Source organism: Rhinopithecus roxellana, chromosome 14, assembly GCF_007565055.1.
Source record: "Rhinopithecus roxellana isolate Shanxi Qingling chromosome 14, ASM756505v1, whole genome shotgun sequence".
Classification (NCBI taxonomy): Eukaryota; Metazoa; Chordata; class Mammalia; order Primates; family Cercopithecidae; genus Rhinopithecus; species Rhinopithecus roxellana.
The window spans coordinates 100,633,001-100,657,090 of record NC_044562.1 but is presented as its reverse complement, the minus strand read 5'-3'; the positions used below and the strand labels follow the sequence as shown (position 1 = coordinate 100,657,090).

Here is a 24,090-nt window from a genome sequence, read left to right as displayed (position 1 = left end):
TGTTAATAAGCCAGGCACAGAAAGACAAATATTGCGTGTCCTTACTCACATGGGAGCTAAAATAGTTGATCTCATGGAGGTAGCAGGGAGAATGATAATTATCAGAGGCTGGGAAGTATGCGGGGGATGTAGGATGGAAAGGGGAGATAAAGAGAAATTGGTTAATGGATACAAACATAGTTAGATAGAAGAGTTAAGTTCTAGTGTTCAACATCACAGTAGGGTGACTACAGTTAACAATAATTTATCATCTATTTCAAAATAGTTAGATTTAAAATGCTTCCAACACACACAAAAAAATCATGTTTGAGGTGACAGATATCCTAAATACTCTTGATTTGATTACTACACATTATATGTAACCAAAATAACACATGTACAATTCCATATGTACAAATGTATTTGATACATATGTATCAAAATATCACATGTACAATTATATGTATAAATGTATGTACAAGTATTAAGTATAACAAAAAAACTACTGACAAAACGGAACAAAACTTCATTCTGCATTTTCTAAGAATGTATCAGTAGAACCAGGTTATAAGGAAGCATTTTACAAAAATGTGCTGTGAAAGCACACCATGCTTAATATCAACTCAACAAAATAAAGATTAAGCATCTAAGGATCAAGCAGCTTCCTTTCAAATCTTCCATGTCAAGTAAAGCAAACACAAATGTTCCTTGTCTAACTTTTTAGATTTTAAGTTCTATTGAATGAGATAGATTTGAGAAACAGTCACAAACTGTTAAAATTAAAACAATAATCTGATATTTTAGTGAGACAAGATGTTTTATTTGAGTGATAGATTTTAATCCTGGCTTCTTTTAACATTAAGTTAATAATCTGCATGAGTAATATGTTATTTTATATTATTGCTATTAAACATAATATTCAATAAACAACCAGTACTTAACAATGACTATTCAATGTCACTGGAGCTAAACTTATGGCATAAAGAGCTGCATTGATCTATTTAATAGAAAATTAGCAAACTCAAGCAATAATTCAAAGGAGATCAAGAACTGAAAGTGTGTCAGGCAGCACTGTGAGAAATATGCTGTATCAAATTCCCAGTGAATCCATTAGATGAATATACAAAATCATAGTGAGCATCAGGGCAAATAGTACAAAATACTTTTGAGAAATGGAACGAAGAATAGAGAGAACACTGGTTCTAGTAATATATTCTTCAGAATCATCATACACTTCTAATGTAAAATATAAAATTCTAAATGGTACATTACATCCATAGATAATACAAAATTCATAAACCTTGCAAAAACATTTCTACAAGTACGGACAATACTTGAATAAATGATATCACACAAATTATTTACTGCCATCTTTCACAAGTAAGAGCTTATTTTAAATGTTTTCTCTGCTTCTCAATGAAAAGTCATGTTTCTTTAAATTTATCAAAAATCTTAATATTATGTTCCTATATGATAATTCTATTAATCTAATTTTGGTTTTAATATGCCTCTTTAAGTGAGAAAGGCCCTCTTTTTAACTATATTTAATAAAAATGAATTAATAAATAAAACATGAACTCTGCTTCACATCTGGCATTGATTTTTCCATATAACATTGCCTCAGATGAGCAGATTCACCCCAAATTAATGCATTCACATATTCCTTGTCAGAATAACACTGGCTGTTTACCTAAAATTGTTCACCAGGAATTGCATGCCTTCCATCAATTGTAGAAAGAAGGGTGTGGAGAGATTTGGCTTCTCTTCTATGAATAAATTTATGCCAGGAAATTACTAAACAAAGGTTTCCTTTCAGTAATTCTAAGTTAGAATAAAATTTATTTTCATAAAATATATTAATCATGTACTCTTGAATGAAAAAGGAACTTACAAAATATGGTATTAGTGCAGTTTATATTTAAAAGTTACTCATAAATATGCATTAATATATATGCATTGAGGAAAGTCAAGGCTGTTATTCAACAAAATGGTAAGTGGCTAGCCCTGGGTGGTGAAATTATGGATAGTTTATGTTTTCTTTTAAAAATATTTTTATTTTCATAGACTTAGGGGTAAAAGTGCAGTTGTTTTACATGGATATATTGCATAGTGATGAATCTGGGCATCTGGTGTACCAATCACCCAAGTAGTGGATATTTTACCCATCCCTTACTTTCCTCCATCTCTCCCACCTTTTAGAGTTTCCAGTATCTATTATTCCATTCTGTATGTCCATATGTACTCATTGCTTAGCTCCTACTTATAAGTGAGAATATGTGGTTTTTGACTTTCTGCTTCTGAGTCGTTTCACTAAGGGTGATGGCCTCGAGTTCCATCCATGTTGCTGCAAAAGGCCTGATTTCATTCATTTTTATGGCTGAATAGTATTCCATTATATATAAATGCCACATTTTTTATCCCATCATCTGCTAATGGACACTTAGGTTGATTCCATGACTTTGTTACTGTCAACAGTGCTGCAATAAATGTAAGAGTGTGGGTGGAATTTTTATACAACTGGGTAGATACCCAGTAGTGGAATTGCTGGACTGAAGTCAAAACCACAAAGAGATAGCATCTTTCACCAGCCAGAACAGCTATTATTAAAAAGTCAAAAATAACAGATGTTGGTGAGAATGTGGAGAAAAGAGAACACTCATACATGCTTGGTGGGAATGTAAATTAGTTCAACCTGCACGGAAAACAGTAGATAATTCTCTTTATTTTTTTAATAAACTTTATTTTTAGAGCGGTTTTAAGTTCATAGCAAAATTGATTAGAAGATACAGAGATGTCCCATACACCTCCTACTCCCACACATGCACAGCCTTCCCCATTATCAACAGCCCACAACAGACAGATACATTTGTTAACAACTGATGAACCTACATATCATTGTCACTCAAAGTCCACAGTTTATATTATTCCTTCTGGAGAATTTTCAAATACCGAAATTCCTCTACTAGGAATAAACTAGCATTTTCCTCTCGGCTTTCTATAAATTTAATTATTATTTCAGAAATTAGCCTCTTTACAGGAGAAAATGTTATAAACCACAAAAAGATTATCAAATACATAAGGAAGTGAATATTATATAACAAATGTACCATCTCCTAAACAACTCCCTGCATTCCCTTCTTGTTGGTAAGTTACAATTGTGATAGTTCTGATCATCTGTTTAATTAATTTGCTAGTGAAGCCTTTCACATTTTTTATAACTAGAAAAATCCAGTTTTCCAAAATTAAGGCTCTGGTACATTACACATAATCAACTTCATTCAACTATTTAGTCCAAAAGAAAAACAAGAAAATGTCATTTAAAAAGTAACATACTCAGCTGCTTGTTTGTAGTGCTTCAAATCTTTCTTTAAATTTTTGTTCTCATTTTCCAAAAGCATAATCTGGGTGTAGACATCTGGAACATTCCCAACAGTTCTAAGTTCAGTCACTCCTTTCTGTATTAACTCATACCTAGGATAAAATCAAACAAAAGGGTTTATGTCATTTCTTTCTGCCAAACTGGCTTAATTTATGTACAATTCAAAAAGTTAAGTCTCAGGGAGTATTATAGTAATTACTTGCAGTGTTACATTTATAAGTTAAAATGTCCAATATTCATAATATATTTTAGAATAAAATATGACTTCTAGGTACCAATACCATCATGGTATATAAAATATAATAACAGAACATCTCCTATGTTCCAGGCACTGGTCTAGACAACAGTAAAATTGACAAAAATGTCTAAGTCCCTATTTCATGGAGTTTCCATTCTAGTGGTGAGGGTGATGAGTTCTATGAAGTTAAATAAGATGGCGAAAAGATACAGGAAGAGTGAGGTGGAAACACTGATGGCGGTGCTTGTGCTGTTTTACATAGGGTGGGCATGAATGACAAATATGACTGACAAAAGTGATATCTGAACAGAGATCTAAAGGAAATGAGGGACTGCATTATGTGGATAGTTGGGAGAGCAGCAGCTGGGCCAGATGGAAAAGTAAATGCAATGGCCCTGAACCAAGGAAGTGTTTGGCAACTACAAGAAACAACAAACAGCCAGGGTACCTGGAGTGCCTGGAACTGAAGCCAACTAAGTGACCAAGGAGAGAGTGGTGAAAGATGAGTCAGGAAAACAGCAGGGAGCCATGGTGAGGAAAGGAATTTTACTCTGAATCAGAAGTAAACCATAGGAAGGTTTTGAGACAAGTGACACTGACCAGATTTATGTCTTAAAGGGATTAGTCTAGCAAGCATAGAATCAGAGAGACCAGTTAGCAGGCTATTGCAATAGTCAAGGAGCGAGCATGGTGGCTTGAAGAAAGTTGGTAGCACTGGAGATTATGAGAAGTAAGTACCTTCTAGAAATGCTGTCAAGGTGGGGCCAGCAGGACTATCTGATGGATCAACTGTCAGGTGTTGGTAAATGAGAGAAGGCAAGTGCGACTCCAGGGTTTTTGGCTGAGCAACAGATAGCCATTTATTTACTAAGTGAGGACAAATGCAGGAGGAGCAGAGTGGTTGGAGTAATTAAGGGATTGTTTCCATTCGTGTTAAATGCCTAGCAGACATTTAAGTGAAGATAAACGTTGAGTATACATGTTCAGAGTTCAGGAAAAAAGGGTGGGCAATTTAAATTTGGTAATCAACATTATAGATACTATTTAAAGTCATGAGACTGAAAGAGACCAGCTAGGCAGTGAGAAATGAAAGTAAAGAAAGAAAGAAATGAAGAGATCCTAGGAGTGAGCCATAAACACTACACTGCTTCCAAGTTGAGGGGAAAAGAAAACACTACCAAAAAAGACTAAGCAAGAGAGGCCTGTGAAATAGAGGGAGAATCTGAGAGTTGTGCCCGGGAGCAAATGAAGAAAGTGTTCTAAAAAGGAAGAAATGAACAACAGTGACCAATCCTGCCAGGAGTCTCAAAAGAATACTGAGAATCAATCACTGAAGTTGGCACTGTGAACGTCACTACTGGAAAAAAAAAAAAAAAAAGGAAGTTTTCAATAGAGTCATGGGGACAAAAGACAAAGTGAGAGAACGACTGAGAGACTAGGAAATGAGGAAGTGGCAACAAACTTTTTTCAAGGAGATATGCTCTAAAACAGAGCATAGGGAATCAAAATGAACTTAGAAGAAGATATGAAATCTAGGGTGGTTCTTCTCTTCCTTTTTTAAAATGTGAGATATTATTGTACATCTGTATGCTTATGGGAATGACCCAGCAAAGAGGGAAAAAACTGACAATGGAGGTAAAAGAGGGATGACTACAAGAGTAGTATCCTTAAGTCAGTGAGAGGGGCTGGTATCAAGCAGACAAGATGAGGGCTGGCTTCAGGTAACATTAGAGTCTGCGAGAGAAGAGAACACTGGAGGCCAGAGGCAGTGGGGTAGCAAAGAGGGAGGTGGGAGAGATGGAACTTCTATTTTCTCAGTGAAATAAGAAGCAACGTCAGAGAATCAATTGTAGATTGTAAATAATTACAATTTTAATCACTGTGTATGGAAATCAATAAAGTTAAAAAAACAATTTAAGCACAGAAAAATATTTCAAGTAATAAAGTTATTAATAAATCCCTACAAAGCTTGCTCTAGATGAGCTAAATATTAGAGCTAAAAATTATAAATTATCAGTAGTTTCATATTATAAATCATAATTTAATGTTACATATTTATAAAGTCACATATTTTGTGTTATATACTTTATGATTTTTTCTAAAAAAAAGAGCAAGAGGACTCCCCCATAGAATATCCTGTAGATTAAGATAATAGAATCAATATTCCATCATATTTGCCACAATTTATAAAACAGGAAATAGGTAGCAATTGAATCATAAATTCAGTAAGTAAGCAATTGAATCATAAATTCAGTAAGTACTAGGAATGTGATTTATACTTACCTCAGAAGAGAAGACATAGGGATTGACTGAAGTACTAGACCATAAGCTTTCTCTGACCATAAAATTGATTTTCAGCACCTTGCTTTATTTAATGTGGGAAAACCACTAGAGAAAGTTTCTATGAGGAAAAACGTGACTTAATAGTTTTTCCTCTAAATTAAACACTATAAATAAAATAATGTGATAAAAGAAGCACAAATCCAAATACATTTATTACATAGTATATATCTCAGGATATTCAAAAATTATCAGGTAAATTTTCTACCATCCATATAAAAATATGAAAGATGACTTTAGGCTCATTTTTAGATAATAATACAAGTAATTAGGAATCTTACTGCACAAACTACAGAAGTATACTTCTCAATAAAATCTGAATTCTCATACATAATATTTTTGTGGTTTGCTTCGGTTTGCATGTATCTGTTGTTTTGTTTTAAGAAATATCCTGACTTTTTATTTCTTCTTTTTCACTCACTCTTAATGGATGCAGCTGGAAACCATCATTCTTAGCAAACTGTCACAAGAAGAGAAAACCAAACACCGCATGTTCTCACTCATAGGTGGGAACTGAACAATGAGATCACTTGGACTCGGGAAGGGGAACATCACACACTGGGGCCTATCATGGGGAGGGCGGAGGGGGGAGGGATTGCATTGGGGAGTTATACATGATATAAATGATGAATTGATGGGTGCTGATGAGTTGATGGGTGCAGCACACCAACATGGCACAAATATACATATGTAACAAACCAGCACATTATGCACATGTACCCTAGAACTTAAAGTATAATAAAAAAAAAAAAAAAAGACTGAAAAGTGTTCAGGTGGGAAAAAAGACTGCCATAACTATTAGAGATTTGAAATATAATTTGCTCTCAATGAAGTTGCCAATAAATTATTACTAATAAAATTGCATTAATGCTCTTAATATTTACCAGGAGATCCATAAACTACTTAGAATTATGTAGAGATAGAGAATACATATGAATTTCAGGGAGAAAGTGCATAGAAATTTCATAAAATTTTGTCTACATACCAAATGCATTTAAGACCCAATGCCATAAATGATGAATATTATGACAGAATTCCAGTAAACATATAAATGGTGTCAGAAGAATAAGGATATCATTTTTCCCTCATGGTGGCACCCAAGGCATAGGAGGTAAAAGACAGGGGAAAGGTCATCTAGATTATAATCTCCTTATAAGAAGCCTATAATGAGAACTTTTCCTCCATGTTTTCATAAAGATTTAGGGAAATATATTACCAACATAGACAAAATTATTTTAATTACTGTACAAACTGAGGATGTTAGAATCCCCAGCAATGTCGTGACTATCACTTAGAACCAGACAGTCCCTCTCAGGAAAAATATAGCACAGTTGAAATGTTTATTACTGGCCCCATGATTCCTCAAACCAATATAGAAAATAGGCACAAATTTGGATTCTAAATTAGTATTTTCTTAAGTCCTTTTAGTATCCAGCCAAACCAAAAGGCACCTTTATTAATTTTTTCCAAGATTCTCTTGTATAATTGCACAATATAGCCTTGTGGTTAGGAGACTGGTCTTTAAGATCAGTATGTCCCTAGGTTGACTCTGCCACTTACTGGCTATGACTTGGTGACACTCACTGAGGAGACTTCCTAATCTCCCTATCCCCTTTCCTCATCCCTAAAATAGAAATATGGCTGTGGCTACCTGCTCGATACAGTTGTTGGGAGAAGTAAATGAAATAATGCATGAGAATATACTATATCAATAAAAATGATACAAAGTACATTTCTGAGTGATAAGCCTAAGCCTTTACCCTCTTAAATATTTTTAAATCCCTCATATTTAATAAACATGATATTAATTTTATTTTAAAAATTTTAATTACTCACCTAAAAGGTTGCCTTCTTAATATCATAGTACATAAATCTGTGCAGATGTATTTACAGTGGTCAAATTTATCATAATGTAACACAGCAAAAATTAGCTTTTGCTAACTTTTATGTTATGTAGAAGAGTCACTACATTCCTGTGTTTAGCTTAATAATGACTGGGGAAAAAATATTCTTATGGGACATATAACTAGAAGCCAAGACCTCACCAATTGAAGAAACAGCAATAAGATTAAATTACAAAGGAACAAATATTTGCGTAGTGTTCACTGGGAGTCATTAATGTATACACAACACCACACATATTTCCTGTACATACTTGGGCAACATAAGGGCTATATCAAGGGTAATTTTAATTCTAGGCTCTGGCTTTAAAACTTAACCATCCCCAGAAAGTTGTAACTGTACTGCTCACATTTAAGTGATTAAATGTTATGACAAATTTTATTGTCTAAAAGCTGTAAAGTTTATTTCATGCAAATTAATGAAATATACTCTTAATTTGCAAACTCTTCCATTACTACAAAAAATTAAATTAGTAATTAAGTGTCATAAATAATTGTACTATTACTTTTGATAGCATTTTCATTACCACCCTACCTTCAGTGAAATGGTGCAAATAGGCCAAACTGGAGAGACCCAAGTGTTGAATAGGAAGTAAAAAGGTGAAGAAAGAAAAAAAATTTAAACTTTGTTTTCAAAACATTGGCTGAAAAGGGAAAAATGGTTTAAAAAGAAGTGGTAGTGAAAGGCAAAAAAAGAGTAGGAATGTATCTTTAGGGTGAGTAGTTCTGACAATGTTAATAGGGGAACAGTCAGTGTAGGAAGACGGATGACATATGCTCAGGTATGGGTACTGGAATTAGATTACCATATTTTCTCCATTTTAATTTCTTCTTTAATTTTTCCCCCCTGAGAAATTATTGTTGTCCATTGATAATTCTAAAATAGGCATACAAATAGAATTGAAGCATTGACTAAACCTGCAATGGAAATTTTTAGTGGTTCATAGAACAAATTCCTGCTACGTTCTGGCAACTCTTTTCCATAAAGGGTCAGAGAATAAATATTTTAGAATTTGCAAAACTATCTTTTCAGGCCACATCACCCCTGTTGTGACTAATTAACTTTGCTTTCACAGAGTGAAAGTAGCCATATACAATACCTAAAGAAAGGTCATGTCTGTGTTTCAATAAGATTTTATTTTAAAAATCAGGAGGCAGGCCAGATTTGGCCCAAGGATCTTAGTTTTCTAACCCTGGATTTAAAGGATTCATTGCATTTTCTGCTTGAGGAGTGAAAGAACCTATGTCAAATTTTACTGCCCAGTGTTTTGTTTGTTTGCTTATTTTAACAAACCAACAAAGGAAAATCCTTGTTTGGTCATGTTTTGAAAGATTAAGTGAATTCATAGCAATTATATATTCTAAGTGTTTTTTCCTGTGGTAAAAATGATAAAAAATAATACATTTAATTTTCCTATAATTTTACTATGTAGAATAAAGTTTTCTAATCAAAATAAAAAATGTTTCATATGAAATAAGGTATTCAATACACTGTAATCTCATTGCAAACTGGCAGCTAGGGATAAGGATAAAATTATCTGAACCACAATATTCTAAACTCATAAAGAGATACGTTATACCAATTTTATCTTATGACTAGTATGCCTAGCTTGGGAGAACTTTAAATCCTAATACTAACACTAATCTTAGTTTCCTGAAGTTTCATCTCATCAATTCAAATTGCTAAATCTAAAAGGAAAATATGACAATAGTCACCGGATTGTTAACAGTATACTTGATCCGCACTATTCTAAGAAAATCATTTTACACTTTGGACTGGCCTAACCTATAAGCATCACATGTCCTAACACACATTGTTGGAAGACAGAAAGTTAAATGAATCATATTAATCTTTCACTTTATTAGCACTGTAAATTAATCATCTACTTACTTTTACAAAAAATACATTTTCTAGAACATTTGTTAATTACATATCTTAGGGATATTTTTATTAACAATTATTTAAAATAATTCACACAATTTCTAAATTTAAGAGAAGCAGCATTATTTTTCTTCCACTGAACTTTGTTTTTCTTAGACTGTATTAATGAAAAATAATTCTCATAAAATTTATTAATGTTAGATGTGCAATTTAAAATAATGAAACTGCTCTTACGAGAATGTTATCAGAAGATAAGAACCAAAAAAAGCAAAAAATAAAAATATATACCACAGCTGGATGAGTAAAAATTGCAAATTATCCATACATTGCAAATTTATTTAAAATTGGGAATTAGTCCTAATTATAAACATCTTTAGATATATTAATCCCCTTTTCTAGAATATGCAATAGCTATTAAAGTTCAAATATATTTTTGTGTCTAATCATTTAATAAATTTATTTAAACAATGTCAGGAAATGGAAAATATGCCTGGTGACATTATTATCGTACAAAGGAATAAAGGTACAAAAGGTATACCTGCTGATTTTCATAACTAGTTATTAAAATTTTCAATTATAACAAGAAAATCTTGTGTTTAAGTGATATTCAAACTACAATTCCACTTACTTCTAAATGAAGAATATTCATAGAAATATAATTAATCAGCTATGTGAGTAGAAAAAGACAAGCCATTACACTATAAATAAAACAAGTAAAGCAGTACTGTTTAGTATAATGTCTAAATACAGGAAATATTCTCAATAATTATACGAAAATACTAGGAAATGTTTTCATAAAATATCTTTGTGTTTTATAACTCCAGGAGATATTCAAGTTTCTTGATTTTTTGAAAATCACTTAAACTTAAATATTTGGGAGAGATGTTTAATAAAAATTTCTTTGTAATTGCTATTCTGGTTTGTGTGTGTGTGTGTGTGTGTGTGTGTGTGTGTGTGTGTGTGTTGTGGTTTCAGGGCTGGAGATGGGAAAAGTTTCTAGTCATTTTTCATAGGCTGAGTCATTTCAAATTTAAGACACTTAAAAGTGTACAACTTAAATGTTAGAATTTTAAGAGAACTATTTATCTACATAATTGTTTACCATTCAGACTGAAAGCAATCAAGAGTTCTGGTCATTCCCATTTTGATCAAGAAATTGCAGAGAAAGTCTTCTATTACTTCAGGTGCTGCAGGCTTTGAAGGAAGAACTGTTTTCCGTTCCTGAAATTTAAATGTGCATTTATTTATTTTGAAAACATCAAAGCATTAATTAACAATATAGATAAGACTTCAACTCATTCATTCATCCATTCATTTTCTTTCAACGTTTGTTGACTGTTATATGCCAGGAACCATTAATATTTTAATTACTGGGGATAAAGCAGATGAAAGCAAACAAATCTCTGTCCCCATATCTATTAGTCAAGTGGATGGAGACAGAATATGAATAACTAAATAAAAAACATATACTATGACAGATGATACTAAGTACCTTGGGGTGGGGAGAAAGTAGAGGATTTAAGATAGAACCAGGTGTAGGACAAGTATTCATGTGAAGCTGGGTTGCTATGTATTTAGGGTGGTGAAGATGTCACTGATAAAACTGTTATTTTAGCATAAATCTAGACAAAGAGGCAGAATGTCTTATGTTCTGGTTTGTATCTGCATCAGTAAGTGCAAAGGCCCTGCAGCAGGAGTGTGACTGGATTGCCTAAAGGATAGTAAGAAGGTAGGTTTGCCCTTTCAATAGCACATAGCATGTTAACCAAAAAAAGAAAAAAGAATGCATGGACCTTTTAATCCTTTTAATTATCATTTAAAAAGAAATATAATAATTTTAGTACCATGACTTTTAGAAACACTATGGAAGAAATAATTACTGACAAAAGGAGCTTACACTACTATTCCATATGGAAGTAAGTAAGTCTATCAACGAGATCAGGGGTTAGCTAACAGTTCTTATAAATAGTTTGTTAGAGCACAGCATGCCCATGCCCATTTGTTTACATGTTATGTTTGGATGCATTTGCACTACATGAGACAGTTGACGAGCTGCCACAGAGTCCTTATGGCCCTCAAAACCTAAAGTACAAGTTGAGCAATCCCTAATCCGAAAATCCAAAATCTGAAATGCTCCAATAGCCACAAATTTTGAAGCACCAACATGACACCACAGGTAAAAATTTCCACATGCTGGTACTTAATACAAACTTTGTTTTATATACAAAATTATTTAAAATACTGTATAAAATTACCTTCAGGCTATGTGTAAAAGGTGTATATGAAACATAAATGAATTTCATGTTTAGAACTGGGTCCCAGTCCCAAGAGATCTTAGTGTATATGTGAAACTAAATAATCCAAACCTAAAGCTTTTGGAACTTTATTTTTGTTAAGGCTTGAGAGGAATGGGACTATGTGGCCTGAGCCATACATCATGCAGCTGCGACTTCTGCTTCTTTGATTATAGATTAAATGTCTTCATTATTGTCCTAAAAATGATTAGGAAAGATGGAATACCACCAGAGATCAGACCCCTTTAGAACACTGCCCTTCCTTGCAAAATGTTGAAGCAATCTTCCTTGGAATGCAGCAAGCTGTAATCAATCAAATCATTACAAACTACATAGTGACCTTGTATGGAAAATGTTGCAACCCTGTTAACTTATGTTTCTGCCTATATAAGTGAAAACTTAACTTCCCCACTTTGGAATGCTCACTCATTCTATTGGAGACTGTGTTTCCCAGGTGGCTATCCTCAAGCTTTGCACTTGAATAACACTAAACCATATTTTCCAAATGTCATTATCATTGATACATATTTGCAAATATTCCAATAACTGAAAAAAAAATCCAAAATCTGAAACACTCTGGTCCCAAGCCTTTTGGATAAGATACTCAAACTGTATGTAGTACTCTGACAGAACATCTTAGCAGACGTAAAACTAGAAAATGAAGACATTTCAGCAACCAACAAATGAAACTGGTACAGCCATAAAAACTATCATATCATGTAATTCAGTGTACAAAATAAATCAAATAATTGGTGGTTTCCTAAAAATACCAAGGAATAGGGAATACTAATTCTATTTTACAGAATGAAGTGCTGCTCAATAAAAATAAAATTTAAAACAAAAAGCATCATCATCTCTTGAGTGCTGTCATTTTCTTCGCATTGGCAAGAAGTCACTAATTTGTTTGCTGACCATTTGAATAAGCAGATCTATTCTCACCTACAGAAACTCAGCAGCAAGTTTTCCTTTTGCCTTCTCTTTCCCAAGCTGGTAATGGTTATATAACAGGTTACACAGAATGCACAGAATGTTTACACAGAAATCCAATGAAGAAAGCGGATCTTTGCTGCCCCAAAAATTCTTTCCAAAAGTGCTATATATAATTCAACACTGATATTTATTACTGATAGCTGCTATAATATTCACAATAGTGGTGAGATGAGGCAAATTTGGGGGCTACAGAAAATCCTGACAAATGGTTAGAGTGTAAAATTACATTTGTAAAGTTCAAGCAGAATAATTTGGAAGGAGGCAGTACAAGATGGCTGAATAGAAGCCTCCAATCATTAACTCTGCAGGAACACCAAACTGAAGAACTATTCACACAAAAAGGCAACTTCATAAGAACCAAAAATCAAGTGAGTAATCACAATACCAGGCTTTAACTTCATATCGCTGAAAGAGGCACTGAAGAAGGCAGAAAAGAGAGTATGGAGTTACTGACACCACACCTCCCCTATACCCTGGCAGTGGCCAAGTGGCATGGAGAGAAAATCTCTGTCCTGTGGGAGGAAGACTTCAGTCATTACAAAATCTTTTACATTAGAAAATAGTGCTGCATCATCACCCACAGAAAGCAACACCAGGCAGAACTCAGCCATCACCCACAGAGGGAACATTTAAACCAGCCCTAGCAAGAGGGGACTTGCCCATCCCAGCAGTCAGAACCTGAGTTCCAGAAAGCCTCACCACCACAGGCTAAAGGGTTCTGGGGTACTAAATAAACTTGAAAGGCAGTCTACACCACAAAGACTGTAATTCTTTGGGAAATTCTGATGCTATGCTGGGCTCAGAGCCAGTGGACTTAAGGAGCACATGACTTAATGAGATAACAGCCAGGGCAGTCAAGTGAGGCTTGTGCCACACCTCCCCGACCCTGGGCAGTGCAGCTCACAACTCCAGGAGAGACTCCTTCCTTCCACTTGAGAAGAGAAGAGTAAAGAGAACTTTGTCTGGCAATATAGATACCAGCTCAGCAACAGTAGGGTAGGGCACCAAGCAGGGTCCTGAGGCCTCCATTCTAGGCCCTAGCTCCCAGACAACATTTCTAGAAACTCTCTGAGCCAAAAGAGAACCCACCGCCTTGAAAGGAAGTACCCAGTCCTGGCAGGATTTATGACCTGCTGACTAAAGAGTCCTTGGGTCCTAAATAATCAGCATTAGTAGCCAGGCACTACTTGCTGTGGGTCGTGAATGAGACTCAGAGACAAGCTGGCTTCAAGTGTGAACTAGCACATACAGAGAGATGTGGTGGCTATGGGAAGAGATTATTTCTGCCTGAGAAAAAGAAATGAAAGAGTAAAGGAGACTTTCTCTTGCAGATTAAGTACCAGCTTGGCCCTAGTTGGGTAGAACACCAAGCGGGTCCTTTGAGGTCCCCGAATCCAGGCTTTTGCATTCAAATGGAATTTCTGGACCTGCCCTGGGCCAGAGGGCACACACTACTCTCCCCAAAGGGAGAGTTCCAGGTTTGGCAGCTTCAACCACAAGCTGACTGAAGAGTCCTTGGCCCTTGAGTGAACATTGGTGGTAGCCAGGCTGTATCTGCAATGGGCCTAGGCTGGTGGTAGACTTCCCTGATTGTGGAAGGGGACAGTGGAAAGAACTTTGTCTTGAGGGTTGGGAGCTAGCTCAGCTGTAGTAGAATAGAGCACCAGGTAGATTCTTAAGATTAACAAATCAGGCACTGGCTCCTAGACAGCATCTCTGAATGCACCTAGGCTGGGTGAAACTTGCCACTCTGAAGGAAAGAATACAAGCCTGGCAACCTGCTGATTGTAGAGCCTTAGGGCCTTGAGTGAACACAGGTGTTACCCAGGCAGTGATTTACAGTGAATGGGCCTTGGGGAAGACTCAGTGCTGTGCTGGCTTCAGGTCAGACCCAGCACAGTCTCAGTGGTAGTGACCACAGGGGTGGCTTCTATCAACCCTGCTCCAGCTCCAGGCAGCTCTACACAGAGAGGGAAACACCCATGGTTTGGGGGAAAGTAAAGGAAAAGTGTGTACCTGGTATTCTAGAGAATTCTTCCTGATCTTATCCAAGGCAACTTAGCCAGTACCTCTAAAAGACTGCAAAAGCCACAACATTATTGAGATTGGAGTGAATGAAATACAGTGGCAGTGACCAAAAACTTAGATCACAACACCCAAGTCCCCTCAAATACCTGGAATGCCTTCCCAAGAAGGATTCGTAGCCCCAAATGTGAAGACTACAATAAAATACCTAACTCTTCAATACCTAGACAATGATGAACATCCACAAGCATCCACAGCATTTCCATCCAGGAAAACATGACCTCACCAAACAAACTAAGTAAGGTGCCAAAGACCAATTGTGGAGAGACAGAGATGTGCAACCTTTCAGACAGATAATTCAAAATAGTTGTTTTGAGGAAACTCAAAGAAATTCAAGATACCACAGAGAAGAAATTAATAATCCTATCAGACAAATTTAATGAAGAGACTCAAAAAAATTAAAAAGAATCAAGCAGAAATTCTGGAGTTGAAAATTCAACTGACAAACTGAAGAATGCATAAAAGCCTCCTGCCAACAGAATTGATCAAGCAGAAGAAAGTATTAGTGGGCTTGAAGACAGGCTATTTGAAAATACAGTCAGAGAAAGAAAAAAGAGTAAAACAGAATGAAACATGCCTAAGAGATCTAAAAAAATAGCCTCAAAAGGGCAAATCTAAGAGTTATTGGCCTTAAAGAGAAGGTAGAGGCAGGGATGGAGTAAGAGGGAGGGAGGTAAACAGGAGGCAAACAGGAGGTAGAGAAAGACATAGGGGTAGAAAGTTTATTCAAAGGGATAACATCAGAGAACATACCAAACCTAGAAAAGATATCAGTATTCAAGTACAAGAAGATTATAGAAAACCAAGCAGATTTAACCCAAAGAAGACTACTTCAAAGCATTTAATAATCAAATTCCCAAAGGTCACTAATAAAGAAAGGATCTTAAAAGCAGCAAGAGAAAAGAAACAACATATATAGCTCCAATATGTCTGACAGCAGACTTTTCAGTGGAAACTTTACAGGATAGGAGACAATGGTATGGCATGCTTAAAGGTATGATAAAAAAAAAAAAAAAAAAAAAAAAAAAAACTTGTATCCTAAAATAGTATATCCAGTGAAATTATCCTTCAAACCTCAAATATCCATGAAGGAAAAATAAAGATTCTCCCAGGCAAACAAAAGGGAAGGGATTTCATCAACACCAGACCTGTCCTACAAGAAATACTAAAGGGAGTTCTTCAGTTTGGAAGAAAAGGATGTTAATGAACAAGAAAAAAAGCATCTGAAGGTACAAAACTCACTGGTAATAGTAAGCACACAAACACAGAACATTATAACACTGTAATGGTGGTATGTAAACTACTCATACCTTAATAGAGAGACTAAATAGGTGAACTGATCAAATAAAAAGTACAACAACGTCGAAATATAGGCAGTGCAATAAGATATAAATAGAAATAATAAAACCTTAAAAAGTAGAAGGATTAAGTTAAAGTGGAGACTTTTCAGTAGTTTTCTCTTTGCTTTTTCTGTTTGTTTATGTAATCAATGCTAAGTTGTCATCAGCTTAAAATAATGAGTTATCAAATAGTATTTGCAAGCCTCATGGTAACCTCAAATCAAAAAACATACAACAGATACACAAAAAATAAAAAGCAAGAAATTGAATCATACCACCAATAACCTTCACTAAATGGAAGAGAGGAATTAAGAAGAAAGAGAAGACCACAGAACAACCAGAAAACAAGTAACAAAATGGCAGGTGCTCCCTCCTTACTTATCAATAATAACACTGAATATAAATGGACTAAAACCACCTCCAATAAAAAGACATAGAGTGACTGAATGGATGAAAAATTAAGACCTAATGATCTGTTGTCTACAAGAAACACACTGCACCTCTAAAACTGAAAATAAGCAACTGAAAATAAAGGAATGGAAAAGATATTCCATGCAAATGAAAACCAAAAAGGGGCAGGAGTAGCTATACTTATATTGGACAAAAGAGATTTCAAACAAAAACTACAAAAAAAGACAAGAAAGTCATTATATAATGATAAAGGGGCCAATTCAGCAAGAAATTATAACAGTTGTAAATATATATGCACCCAACTGTGGAGCATCCAGATATATAAAGCAAATACTATTAGAGCCAAAGAGAGAGACGGACCTCAATACAATAATAGCTGGAAACTTGAAGACTCCATTTTCAGCATTGGACAGATCATCAAGACAGAAAATCATCAAAGACACATTAGACTTAATCTGCACTACAGACCAAACGAACCAAATAGCTATTTCACAGAACATTTCTTCCAGTGACTGCAGAATACACATTCTTCTCCTTATCACATGCATCATTCTCAAGAACAGACTATCTCTATCCTTGGGATATATATGGCCTGGCATATTGGGCCACAAAACAAATCTTAAAAAATAAGAAAATTTAAAAACCCTGAAATTATGTCAAGTATCTTCTCTGACCACAATAAAATCAATTTAAAAATTTAAAATCAATAACAGGAGGAATTTTGGAAACTACACAAACACATGGAAATCAAATATGCTCCTGAATGAGAAAAGCAAAGAGGAAATTGAAAAATTTCTTGAAACAAATGATGGTGGAAACACAACATACCAAAACCTATGAAATACAGTGAAAGCAGTACTAACAGAGAATTTTTTAGCTATAAGTGCCTGCTGATGTCCTCAAGTCCCTGTATGGACGCCACTTTGCCACCTGCATGGACCTTGGGGGACTGAACAAAGGATGACGAACACAGGAATAAAGAAAAAGACAAAAGAGTATATTTGGTAAAGGGTCAGGGGGCTCCATGCTTCTAGTAAACAAGGGCCCGGAGCTTTTTCAGTCCTCCATTATTTATTAGGTAAAAGAGATAGTGAGAAGAGGGTGACTGTCGGGTGACTGTTGGTCAGCAGTTTGATTTACAGCAGGCTTGCAAGATTGCATTCTTCAAACAATAGGCTCTAGATGTCCCAGTAGATAACCTCAAGGAGCACAGTGCCAGGGAGTTGATTGCTTTCAGCAAACCTTCTGGTGGTAGGCACAGTCATAAGTTTGCCCATATCCTGCATTCATGACAAACAGTTTGTTGTTTGATCAAATACCCTCCATTGGAATGTTGAGTTTGTCATGATCCCTTTGCCAGCTCTCTACAAGTGCCTACATCAATAATAAACAACAACTTTAAATAAATTACCTAATGAGTCATTTTAAAGAACTAGCAAGAGTAAATAAAACCTAATAAATATAAGAAAAATAGTAAACATCAGAGCAGAAATAAATGAAATTAAAATGAACAATACAAAAGATCAATAAAACAAATGTTGGTTTTTTGAAAAGATAAACAAAACTGACAAAACATTAGCCAAAAAAAAATTTTTTTAAGTAGACTCAAATAAATACAATTAAGAGGAAAAAGGAGACATCACAACCAATACCAAAGAAATTTTAAAGGATCATTGGAGGCTACAATGAGCAAATACATGCCAGTAAATTGGAAAGCCTAGAAGAAATGGATAAATTCCTGGACACACACAACCTACCAAGGTTGTAACATGAAGAAATCCAAAAGCCAAACAGACCAATAACAAGTAACAAGATTGATGGCATAATAAAAAGGCTCCCAGCAAAGGAAAGCTCAGGACACAATGGCTTCACAGCTGAATTGTATCAAACATTTAAAAAAGAACTAATTCCACCCCTACTCAAACTATTCTAAAAAACAGAAGAAAAGGGAATTATTCAAAGTTCATTCTATGAGGCCAGTATTACCCTGATATCAAGGCCAAAGACATGTGAATAAAAGAAAACTACAGGCCAATATTCCTGATGAACACAGATGCAAAAATCCTCAAGACCATATTAGCCAATTCAACAACACATTAAAAAGGTCATTCATCATGACCAAGTGGGATCCATCCTTGGAATGCAAGGATGGTTCAACTTATGCAACTCTATCAATGTGATACATTATAACAAAAGAATGAAGATCAAAAATCATATTATCCTTTCCATTGTTGCTGAAAAAAGCATTTGATAAAATTCAACATCTCTTCATGATAGAAACCCTCAAAAAACATGAAGGTAGAAGAAACATACCTCAACACAGTAAAAGCCATATATGACAGACCCACAGGTAGTATCACACTGAACAGGGAAAACCTGAAAGCCTTTCCTTCAAGATCTGAAACATAACAAGGATGCCCATTGTCACCACTATTACTCAACATAGTACTGGAAGTCCTAGGTAGAGTAATCTGACAAAAGAAGGAAATAAAGGGCATCCAAATCAGAAAGGAAGAAGTCAAATTATCCTTGTTTGCAAATGCTATGATATTATACTGGAAAAAAACCTAAAGTATTCACCAAAAAAACAATTAGGACTGATACATTCAGTAAAGCTGCAGAATACGAAATCAACATACCAAAATCAGTAGCATTTCTACATGCCAACAGTTAATAATCTGATAAAGAAATGAAGAAAGAAATCACATTTACAAATAGCTACAAATAAAATACCTATGAGTTAACTTAACCAATCAAGTGAGATATCACTACAACGAAAGCTATATAACAACAAAATGGAAAGATAGTCCATGTTCATGGATTAGAAGAATCAATATTGCCAAAATGTCAATATTACCCATCTCCCATGTACCATGACATCTCCCATGTACCATGAAAGGTGCTGGGAATTAAATATGAATAAGACACAGTTCTGTCTCGAGAAATTCAAAGGCTTATTTAGTAAAAACAGAACATTATAATACAGAAGCTCTTTAGTTACAAATTTTTTTTTTTTTGAGGCGGAGTCTCGCTCTGTCGCCCGGACTGGAGTGCAGTGGCCAGATCTCAGCTCACTGCAAGCTCCGCCTCCCGAGTTTACGCCATTCTCCTGCCTCAGCCTCCCGAGTAGCTGGGACTACAGGCGCCCGCCACTTCGCCCGGCTAGTTTTGTATTTTTAGTAGAGACGGGGTTTCACCGTGTTAGCCAGGATGGTCTCGATCTCCTGACCTCGTGATCCGCCCGTCTCGGCCTCCCAAAGTGCTGGGATTACAGGCTTGAGCCACCGCGCCAATTCTACTTATGTATCCACAGATATCATACATGCAACCATTATGTATGCGTAAGAAACTTTAAGTTGCACTTTTATCCCTATTATACATTATATACAACTCTCATTATGGCTTTTAACTTAATTATGAGGTTAACAAAACACCACAAAATAAGCACAAAAAAGCAAGCAATCTACAAACTAGCAAAACACGGTCTCACTTTGCAAACTGCTGAACGATCAAACATTACTGTAGCCACACGTGACCCAAAAATCTGTTGAGGACAAATAATGGTAGCTCTAGCACATTGCTTCATTTTGTCTATGAACATTCTAAAGCTGACATTTCCTACTTGTATTCGTACTTGTAAAATGCTTCAATTTCAAGAAATAACTGATAGTATAACCAAACTACACAACTGTTACAGATTAATAACATTTCCTATCTTCTCAATATTTTTCAAGAATAACTTTAAATATAATGAAAATATATTTAATTCAGAATTCAGATCATTGAACCTACCAAGAAAACGGATAGTATCAAATACACGATTTAAAATTTATAAAGCAAACCATGCAATCAATTCTCAAATATTTAATCTATACTACCCATGTTTAAAGGAAATCATAAGAACTTGGCCCAGCGCGGTGGCTCACGCCCGTAATCCCAGCACTTTGGGAGGTGAAGGCGGGCAGATCACAAGGTGAGGAGATCGAGACCATCCTGGCTAACACGGTGAAACCCCGTCTCTACTAAAAATACAAAAAAATTTTAGCTGGGCGTGGTGGTGGGCACCTGTTGTCCCAGCTACTTGGGAAGCGGAGCTTGCAGTGAGCCGAGACTGCACCACTGGACTACTCTAGCCAGGCGACAGAGCAAGACTCTGTCTCAAAAAAAAAAAAAAAAAAAAAAAAAAGGAAATCATAAGAACTTATTTAAATGTCAACTATTCAATAAGTCATTTTTGTTAATATTTTAACAAATAAGACAATTTACATTATTTCAACTTAACTTTCCTAATAGTATCATAATCTTTTACTTGCAATCTTCAATGAAAATTTTAAGAGGTCTGTGCATAGAGATTACCGTATCCTTTAACATAGAAGAAAATATATCTTGTTTATGAATATATATAAGATCAGAACAAAAAACTGTTTTAACAAGCAATAAGTATTCTTTAAAACAGAAAGTCCATAGCACAATTCAAATTGCTGAAGCTTAAAATACTTTAGAAATAAAAAGCAAATTAAAAAATATAACTAATATGCTTATGATAAAATGAATCTATATTTAATTTTAACAGCTTAAGGACAACTTCTGTGAATTTTCAGCATAATACTGTTCCTCCAAAGAATTTTTTAAAGTGAGGTAAAAAGAAGCTAAATGAGAGTCAATCAGCTATAGGCATGCCAGAAATCAAGAATGTTAGCTCATGTGAGGTTATGATAAAGAAAAGCTTCCAGTAAATTGATAAAATAAGAATTACTGATATTTGGCTCAGAAGATACAACAGCTACTACAATGGATTTCTTCCTCAACTGCCCTCTGATTTATCTTTGCACTATAAACACTTTCGAGCATGATGGCCGAAAGAAGCAATTACAGTTTTGTTCATAGTTTTTTCATTCAATGATTCATTTATTCATTCTCTTATTTAACTGCTATTTATTTAGTGCCAACTATGTGCCAAGCTCTGTATTAGCCACATGTACTTTACCAAATACCAATACAAATAAGCGGTAAAGAATTTGTCAAAATCCTTAGTGACGTGAAGCAAGAGGATGATGAGAAGTGAATAAACATATCAGTTCCACGTCACTGAAAATGCTATTCCTACATTTTAAAACTATTCCTACAAATTATTGCTTTGAGATATCCAACAGACTAGTAAGTTTATGTAATAGACTTCACTTTGTGTCTACCAAGAAGAAGCTATGTCCATGGGATGCATTAGAGAACGTCATTTACTATGAGCTGTAGCCCTCCATTTACAACAGAATACAATTAATTCTGGCCTGAAAAAATCTTCCTCTAAAGCTTTTATTCCAATTTTGAGTGGACAGATATTTTGAAAAGGAGTTATTGGACTTTTAGATTGAAGAAGTCTACAGAATATGGAAAGAACGACATGGTATAATATGCAGTAAAGTCTCACATACAATTCCATACTAAGGAAGGCAAATCTGCAACCAAAAAGGAGTTTCACAAATTCCTTCACATTTCTTAGTAAAGGGGTTAATCACTGAAAGAAAACATCCTTCTTAATGTTGTACAAAATAAAACATTTTAAAAATATTTTTGCCATCATATTAAATGGTTCACAATTTTAATGAGTTTTCAATTTTAGAGGAATTTTTTTAGTTTTACGCACCTTTCTTAAAAGTTTTTTAAAAGTTTTACGCACTTTTACGCATCAGTTTTACGCACTTTCAGCTCATTGTATTATAATCAAAAATCATCCCCCACCACATTCTTTAACATAATTAGTTCATAAGCCTCGCAAGAAAAAGTCATAATATATTAAGTATTCCTTGTAAGATTAATAGTTTCATTTAAAAAAACACAAAATGTTTACAAAACAGACTGTAGAACTTGCATATAATACTAAATTCTAAACATAAATGTTAAAAATTCTTGGTTTACCCTCCAGTGAGATTAATCAGAGTTCGGAGAGAAGGTGTCACTTGATACAAAGTCATGCAAGAGTGACCATGATGTGGAGAATGGCAATCCAAAAAAGAGTAAATATGACTGCTTATCTTAAAGTGAAGGCTTGATCACAAATATACAGAAATGAAAATGATACAACATGGGACTGGGCTGCACTAGTAAGTATTTACATTTAAAAAATTTTCCAAACTTCATATAAAAAGTACTACTGCTAAACTATAGACTACACTAGTGTTCAAATTCTCACCAAAATTTCAGTATCTGTAGCCTGTTCTTGGGCCATCTGAATTGCTTTTGCTAGATCTTCTTCACCTTCTGGGATGCTAAAATTATCATCTGGTATCTAGTTCACAGAGAAAGAGAAGGACAGGAAAAGTGAACAGAAATATAAAATACTTTATTTCACTTCAGAAATAATTTTTCTTCACAAATCAAAGGATCAAAGAAATACTTTATGTAAAACACCATGTCATTCTGAAGATCCATAAAAAATGAATAACTGCTTTCTTCTGACTTCCTTGAAAATGTCACTAACTGTCACTTCTAATAAATTCAAGATTACTTTGTAGGCAACTGCTTTTATCTATAATAGAAAATACAATCTAATAATTCTGCTGAAGAAATAACAAGGCTATCTAAATATTACCATTCTCTCCCCATCCCAAGTGCTCTCCACCATCACTTTTCCATAACTACTAGCAACTGAAAATCTCTGGTTTATTAAAAAATAAAACTCACTGAGCATTAAAATCTTGAAAGGACGTGATGGATTGTAATTATATTAATGACAGTTAAGACTTAACACAAGCTTCTTATGTACTGATCACTGGTTTAGGCCCTTTACATTTATTAACTCATTCAGGAACTTCATGTGGTACATATAATCTCCATTTCACCAGTAATAAAAAGCCTGTCTCCAATCTTCATTCCATCTCTTGCTCACCCAGGCTCGCCAGGCTTATTTCCACACAGTTTCATTCACAGCCTCTGTCATCTACCAGTGATTTTATCCTCCAAGTGTCCAAAGTAATGATAGGTCTCGAGAACAAAGAATTAAAGGAAAGCTTTGAGATAGGAACCACATTAGACAGAAGTACAGTTAAGCTGGAGGGATGCCTAAGGCCTGAGCTCCAACTGGGCAGTGGGAATCTAGGAATCCTTGACAAGAGTAGACTGGATGACAGGAAGGAAGTGCCTCCTGAACAGAGATAACAGTTTATGGTAGGAATCTACAGGTAATAAGGAGGTGAACCTGAAGGACAATTAACATGAAAATAGAAAGAATCAGACGTATTATCCAATTTAAATGTT

General features: G+C 34.9%; 1 protein-coding gene across 1 annotated transcript in view; it reads right to left on the bottom strand.

The window, feature by feature from the left end:
- Positions 1 to 2,686: 2,686 nt before the first annotated feature.
- Positions 2,687 to 24,090, bottom strand: part of LOC104653765 (sperm-associated antigen 16 protein-like) — a 32,980-nt gene continuing 11,576 nt past the window's right edge. Inside the window, exons 3-5 of the mRNA XM_030917096.1 lie at positions 23,027 to 23,122; positions 10,822 to 10,940; positions 2,687 to 3,450 (exon numbers count right to left, since the gene is read on the bottom strand). Coding sequence (XP_030772956.1) covers positions 3,297 to 3,450; positions 10,822 to 10,940; positions 23,027 to 23,122 — 369 coding nt within the window. The 3' untranslated portion in view covers positions 2,687 to 3,296. The remainder of the gene's footprint in view (positions 3,451 to 10,821; positions 10,941 to 23,026; positions 23,123 to 24,090) is intronic.